Genomic DNA, 7,428 nt, shown 5'->3' with positions numbered 1-7,428 from the left:
ATTTAACGAGTTGAGTAGTTGTGTGGCTTTTACCTCTGGCTCAGCCTCCTGTCTGGTTTCCTCAATTGTCTTCCTGGCCTTTGTTCTTTACCAGGATTTTAGGTTGTGGGTAGGCCCTAGAGAATAGTTCTGTGTGACCCATTTTCCTTCCCACCTCATTCCTTTTTCTGCAGTGGGGCCACCTTCAAAACCTGCTCTGATCTCCTGGTTGGAAGCAAGGGAAGCATGGAGCCTGGATGTCTGCACAGGTCAGCCTGTGAAGGATTCAGCTACTGCCCCTGAAGGTAAGTTCCAGAAAACCCACCAAGTTCTGCCCCCCTTGCATCTACTCTTTGATATGGTTACAGACAGACCTCATTAGGGACTTATCCCATTGTTTGCTAGGAGTTACAAAGGAGTGCTAGGCTCCTGGGCCTCTTCCCTCATGTTGGCCTTTGATAATCCATTTCTTTCAGCCCTAGCAGCCATCTTAGTAACTGTTCTTGTTCTCACAGTGTTTCCCCATTTACTTTCCACTCACTGATGATCCTTCTCAGCACTGTGCTGCAATTCCCCCATGTTCCCTGTGCCTGCCACAGCCTGTTCTTGAGAACACCCATCCCACTCCTGTTCCTCTTCACTGCTTGATACTTCCTGCTCTGGTAGGCTTGATAACCAGTTCTTTCAGGCAGGCCCTCCTTGGACCCCCAGCTCTTGGCTTTTGGGGACCTTTGTGGTGTGGTCCTGTGTCATGATGCTTCTCTACTGCCTTGCTATTAGTCCTCTTCTTCAGTCCTCATTGCCCCCGTCCCCCACATTTCTGTGTCTCTAGTTGCCGTGCCCATCTTTTCTCATAGCTTCCTTGTTATTTGGGATTCTCTTTCATTGTTTTATCCTTGACTGTTTTGTAGAAAGTCTTGGCAGTCAGGGGTTATGGTATTTAATTGTTCCTTTTTCCTGTTTGTTGTTCTAAGTTTGAGGGGAAACTCCATTTTCTTGTATTTGATTTCTGTCAGGAGGTGAGCTCCAGATTATGACAAGGAAGTTGAACTCGAAACAGGATGCTTCAGAATACACAGAAACCTTTCCTGAGCTATCAGTCTGTCCTGTGACACGTGTTTCTGGGGTAGCAGGGCTCAGAGAATCTTTGAAAGAGAAGAACACACTACAGCAACTCTGTGGAAGCCCCATGAGAATGAGAGAAATTAAGGAAGAAACAGACATCAATCACAGGACAGGAAGAGAATCTCAAGTATTGGAAACAAATGATATTCCTGACCTAAAACATGTTAAGTGTGTTAGAGTTTCCCGGAAAAAGCGATCCTTTAAACATGGCTACAGTGGATACTTAAGAAAAAGTTCGTACAATTATGACCACAAGAAATACGGGAAGGGGCCCCGACACCCGATTGAGGGGTTTGGTGTGCATCAACAAATTCACGCTGCTCCGAAAGAGAATGAAAAGGGCACACGTGGAAAGGATTTCATGCTTAGCTCTGATCACCAGCAGGAGCAGAGTGTTCCTGTTGTTCAGAAGTACAGATGCCATGACTGTGGGAAGAACTTCGGTAAAAGTTCCCATCTTGCGCAACATCAGAGACTTCATAGTCAAGAGAAACCATTTAAATGTAGGGTGTGTGAGAAGGCCTTCAGGTGGTACTCAAACTGTTCGCGACATGAGAAAATCCACACTGGCGTGAAACCTTATAAATGCAGTTTATGTGAGAAAGCTTTCCAGCGTCAGTCAGCCTACCGTCTTCACCAGAAAACCCATACTAAAGTGGAATTTGACTCTGACCGGTACAAAAAAGCTCTCACCTACAGCTTGGAGCTCAATCATTTGACAGACCAGAATGGGGAGAAATTCTTTAACTGCAGCCAGTGCAGCAAATCCTTTCGCTGTAAGTCCTATGCTCTTGAACATCAAAGAATTCATACACAGGAGAAACCTTATAAATGTACCAGATGTAGGAAAACCTTTCGGTGGAGGTCACACTTTTCACGTCATGTGAGACTGCACCAGGAGCAGGAGTTCTGTCAACAAGATAAATGTCAAGAAAAGTTCCAGCAGAACTTCAGTCAGCCCCGGGGTATGCCCAAAGTAGAGAAAGCTTTTCTGTGTCAGCTTTGTGGGAAAACATTTGCTCAAAAGAAATCACTCATTGAACACCATAGGGTTCACACAGGTGAGAAACCATACCAATGTAGTGAGTGTGGGAAAAGATTTACCTATAGGTCAGCCTTTATTGTTCATAAGAAGCATCATGCCTTTAGAAGAAAACCTGAAAGTGGACCATCTTTTAATCAGGATACATTTCGACAATCTCTCTTTCCTTCTCATTCATCAGAGAGTTCACACCAGAGAAAAGCCCTATAAGTGCAGGGAGTGTGGAAAAGCCTTCCGATGGAGTTCTAATCGCTCCCGACATGAGAGGCAACACTGTTTGTACCAAGGGTACAAGTATGAAAGTGAAGCAACTCCAAACCTAGAGTCCAGTGTCCTCACTGGTCCGAAGCGCTTTTGGTGTGCAGAATGTGGGAAAACCTTTACACGTAAAAGAAGTCTTTCAGATCACATGGGAATACACAGTGGAGAGAAACGCTTTAAGTGCAACGTGTGTGGGAAATCCTATGATAGAAATCATCGACTGGTTAATCATCAGAGAATCCATGCTGCAGAGAGACCTTTTAAATCTCAGTGGTGTGGTAAAGATCTCAAAGGGAAACATATTCCTTCTGTTCCCCAGAGAAAACAGAGCAAAGCAGTACACTCTGAACGCAGCCTGCCTGGCTTATCTTCTTTTCAAGACAGAAGGTTAAATGTTCTGAAATTAAAACCAAGTAGAGAGAAGACGCTTGAAGAGTATGACAACCTTTCTGACCGGAGCTCCATGTCCACTGGACTCCAGAAAGTACCCACTGAGAAAAACCATCACAGATGTAGCATTTGTGGGAAAAGTTTTAGCAAACATTCACAGCTCAGTAGCCACAAGAGATTTCACACTCGAGAGAGGCCCTTCAAATGTAAAGTGTGTGGGAAGACTTTCAGGTGGTCTTCCAATTTGGCTCGTCATATGAAAAACCATATTAGAGATTAGCCTGGGGCCTCAGGATAGTGGATGGTAGGCACTAAGCGGAATACCTTCAAATTCCCAGTCCTTTCTGGTTTGGAAGCACTTGGCTTGGAATCCCGAGGATTTAGACGCTCAGTGACTCATCAGTGTACCTTCTGAGAAGTGATGTTGGGGAAAAGCAGCACGAGGCCCCTAGCTGTAGTTCACGACTTCCAGCCAGCCAGATCTTCTCTGACAACTCTATTGTAGTTTGTGATTAGATACTTCGTAGTCTGATTCCAGTTCCTGTTTAGGTTTGGCTTGTATGTTCTTTGACTTTAAAGGAACAGCATCAAGAACTCTAGTCTTGGACTGGAGAGATGGCCTCGTGCTCAAGAAAATTTGCGGCTGTTACACAGGACATGGGTTTGGTTTCCAGCACCCCCATAGCAGCTCCGTAACCATCGATAACTACAGCTCCATTGGATCCAGTGCCACCTTCTTGCTTCCGTGGGCATTGCATGCACTTGGTGCACATCTGTGCAGGGAATCACACAGAAACCTTTAAAGAAAAAAAATGAAACTACTACTAATCTTCCCAGACACGTCCTGGGGAGCTCTGCTGGGGCTTCAGTTTTACAGTTGGGTTTTAGTTAGTATTATTACTCTCTGTAGGGAGTAAGAAGGGCAGAGTGCTGGGCTCCATTGTTTGATCAAGATGGCCTTAATCCTCAGTTCATCTGAGGTATGAGCACCTCCCATATGCCAGGTACCTGTATGTGTGCCAAAGACACAGCAGTGACCTGAAGAGGCAACTGATGTGCTGTCTTGGGTCCCTTCAGACAGTAAGTAAGATGGGTTATATTCTTGATGATGATACCTGTTGAGAGCAAAGTAAGAGAAGAATGGGAAGGAATGCTGAATTGGTGTGTGGGTTGTGAATTTAAACAGGATGATCAGGAAGGAGCTGAAAAGAGAAGGTGAAAACTAGTTCAGTAAGGCACTGAAAGAAGTTGGGGAGTGAGCATCAGGCAGATGAGGTGGAATCTTGTCTGGTGGCCTCTGGGGACAGCAGAGTCCCCTGGGTGGAATGGAGAGAGTCAGCTGCAGAGAGTGGACTTCAGGAGAGTCCTTCAACCGTAGTCTTCGTAGAGGTGGTGTTAACACATCTGTTGGTGCTGCGTCTCTGAAGAGAATACCACTCTGTTCATAGTTTGCCTTGCCTGGGACCTTGTCCTTAAGTCTGCTCCCTTGGCCTGATCTCTCTTGAGGCCCATGTCTTAGTGTCATCTGGCAGCCAACTCAGCCTGAACAAGCACTCAGGAAGGGCGGGCCTGGGTGCTCATGATTGCAGAGATTTTGCAAAAAATTGCCTCTGTGAAGAATCTAAGTCAAGGCTAGAGTTTTCTAAGATGCTCTTGATCAGAAAAGTTGGAAGTTCAAATTTTTTCTATTTGTATCTGTTTTTATTTAAGTTTTAGATAGGCTCTCACTAGGTAGCCCTGGCTGGCCTAGAGGTTGTAAGTCAACCAGGCTGGCCTCGAATTCACAGTAATTCTACTTCTGCCTTCAAAGCACTGGAACTAGAGGCATACACCAACACAGCCAGCCTCGGGAATTTTTTTTTTAAGCAAGCCTCCAGTGAAGAATTAGCATGAAGCCATACTGAAGAACACAGCTTCTGGGTTGGAACCTAGTTGTATTTTGTTTCTGAGTTGATGGGATTCTGGTCGGTAGCTTCTGAATTTTTTGTCCACGCTGTGTAATCTTGTCCATGATCTTGGCCTGGAAAGCACACAGGCTTCTTTTAGTCCATCCTATCTCACTACTGTCTCGGGGAGGAACTGAAGTTGGGGATAGGGATAGACAGATGGGCAGAGACCAACACAGGAAGAAATGGGAGTGAGATAGCCACTCATTCACCTGGCCATTGTGGTCAGTTCCATTGTAACTGAAGACTCAGACCATAGTGCAGTGTGTGCAGAGAAGAAACCAGAAAGACCAAAATATGCACAATCTCACACATTTTTGAAAGCCCAGCTGTGTAAATATGTGGAAGTGGAACCTACAGTCCTTTGTAAGTGAAAATTGAGATAGCTGCTTACTGTGCCAAGCAATTCAAAAAGTTATAAAATTTTGAGTACCAACCAGTGGTTCCCTTCCTGGATCAGCGTGAAGAAAGGTGAGACCTGTTTTTGCAGCATTGTTTAGGTAGTGGCAGTGGAAAAATCCTGTCTGCTATTAGTGGAAGAGATGGTGCAAGCTTTGCTTGGTACTTAAGGAGGAAAATGAAGCACACACCTGTAATCCTAGTATGTGGGATGCTGGAACAAGGGGACCATGAGTTCATAGTTGGGGTTACAGAGCAAGACCATGTCTCAGAAAAAAGGTTAATATGAGTTACATACTTCACAGAGAAAACTCTGCTGAGTTACAGAAGTTGTATCTATCATTTATGTGACGTTTAATCATATTGTGGGGTATATTCCTTTCACTGATCTGTGTTTTCAGTATTTGTGTAAGTGCGATAGAGGTAGCAGCCTCATAGAGTGGTGGGGAGCAGTTAATGAAATGCATGTTACTGCTTAGATTAGTGTCTGTTATGTGAGCATGCTAGAGGTAATGTTTTGCATTTTTCTAAGGATTCAAAAGGTATAAAAGCGTAAAATTATGAAATGGGGTGATGTGTGCTCACCACTGCACCACCTTCAGAATGAAGTTCCTGATGAAATCTAGAGGGTTTATGGGAGGGCTTCACTTGTTTTTCTAAGAATTGATGTAAAAGCATCTGAAAGTTAAGGTTTAACACAATAATATTGTTGGTTCTTTTTAACTGTTTACTTAAAGTATTTGAAAATGAATAAAAAATTAAGCATGTGTCTTAACACAATTCTCAAAATTAAAAATTAAAATCTTTAAACCAATAGCCAGCTACGTGTCTTAATAGGCCACGCAGTGTGGCTGAGGAGATAAATACACTCCCCTCAGTGAGTGCATCATTTTGCCCACTTTTATGGTCAGAAACCCAGGGAACGTGGGTTTATCAGCTTGGGGGCATGGTAGAAGTGCAGATCAGCAGAACCATCTCTCCCAGTCAGCACTGGGCAGTTACCTGTTAAAGGCTGTCAAGTAATGTTAAGAACGTTTTGTATAGAGCTTCCATGTCTTATTATTATAAGTACCTTAGTTTTTATTTATTTGCTTATTTCTGTGAATGAGTGAAATTGCTAGGAGCAGACTATTTAGGCCTTTGAATGGCAGGTAGACCTTTCTTTGAGGCCTGGCATCCTAGGGTTTGGGTACGTTGACCTAGTAGCTCAATCTCTAGCATCCTGCTGGATTTGTTCCTAACAGCCTGGCTGTTTTGGACACTTACCCTCTGAGAATATTCTACCTGCAAGGACCTTGGCAACTGAAGTCATAACTGCCCCTGAAGGCATTGTCTCAGTCCACTTCAGACAGCCTGCACTGATATTAGAAGGCAGCAGCCCAGGTTACTCTGAAGCTATTCCTTAGTGGGAGGAGGAGCACATCCTCAATAACTCAACAAGAACTACACCGTGAATGTTGAACATAAACAATCCATTCACATGCCACCCTCACACCATCTCCCCTATGTAATTGGCCTGTTCAGCTAGGAGGCACTCTCCTGTACTGACCCCCACAGTCCCCACCCCATTGGGTTCAAAAAGAGTGTCCTCCAGAATCATCTTTCCTGCCTTTTTTTCTTAAGCAGAACAGGCTGAGCTTGTATGAAGAGAGTTTGCAGCAGCAGTAGCAGCTGCACCATGGTATTGAGAGGACAGTGGAAGCAGCAGCTGGGGCCAACACGGCTAGGAGTAAAGATGGCAGGAGCAATGCAGGATGGTAGGTGCATAGAGATGAGAAGGATTGGAGCCAAGACAGCAGAACCTCATAGCTGGAAGAGTGCCCCAGCCCACGGGGCTTTAACGTTGGGGGGTCGGGAGAATAACCTGAAGGAATGAAACAAAGAAGGAATGTGAGGAAATGGAGGCAAGACAAGGATCTGATCAAGCCTCAAACTTTTATTGAAAGCAGCAGGCATATATACTGGTAGTTGAGAGGGGGAAGGTGAGGAGAAGGAAAGTGCTGGGCAGACGCTAATTGGATGCTATAGCTAGGGAGGTTTATTTCTTATCCTAAAGGAACATCTGCTAACTGCTATGGTGAGCATAAAACATTTCTCAAGGCTGACTTAGCCTGGGTCACAAAGTTGTTTTTCTACATTCTTTAACTAAGTGCTATCTTATAGAAACTTACAGAAAACCATAAAGCTGTCTTTTCTCAAGGCCATAGAGATTTGCAGGAAACCATAAGGCTGTCTTTTCTCAAGACCATAAAGATGTTTTTCTTCTGGCCTTTTGGCTCCCAACAC

At 44.5% G+C, this 7,428-nt stretch overlaps 2 protein-coding genes across 4 annotated transcripts in view; one reads left to right on the top strand and one right to left on the bottom strand.

Moving 5' to 3' along the window:
* The window catches only part of LOC103747157 (zinc finger protein 445), a 16,358-nt gene extending 11,341 nt beyond the window's left edge, over positions 1–5,017 (top strand). The window contains 2 exon segments of the mRNA XM_008849491.3: positions 996–2,292; positions 2,294–5,017. Of these exon segments, the coding sequence (XP_008847713.1) occupies positions 996–2,292; positions 2,294–3,077 (2,081 nt within the window). The 3' untranslated portion in view covers positions 3,078–5,017.
* Positions 1–7,428, bottom strand: part of Tcaim (T cell activation inhibitor, mitochondrial) — a 135,072-nt gene that overhangs the window by 102,769 nt on the left and 24,875 nt on the right. The gene's annotated exons all lie outside the window — the stretch shown is intronic.

This window comes from Nannospalax galili, unplaced genomic scaffold (genome assembly GCF_000622305.1).
Source record: "Nannospalax galili isolate Female #2095 unplaced genomic scaffold, S.galili_v1.0 scaffold443, whole genome shotgun sequence".
Taxonomy (NCBI): Eukaryota; Metazoa; Chordata; class Mammalia; order Rodentia; family Spalacidae; genus Nannospalax; species Nannospalax galili.
This window is presented reverse-complemented; position numbering and strand designations above follow the sequence as displayed.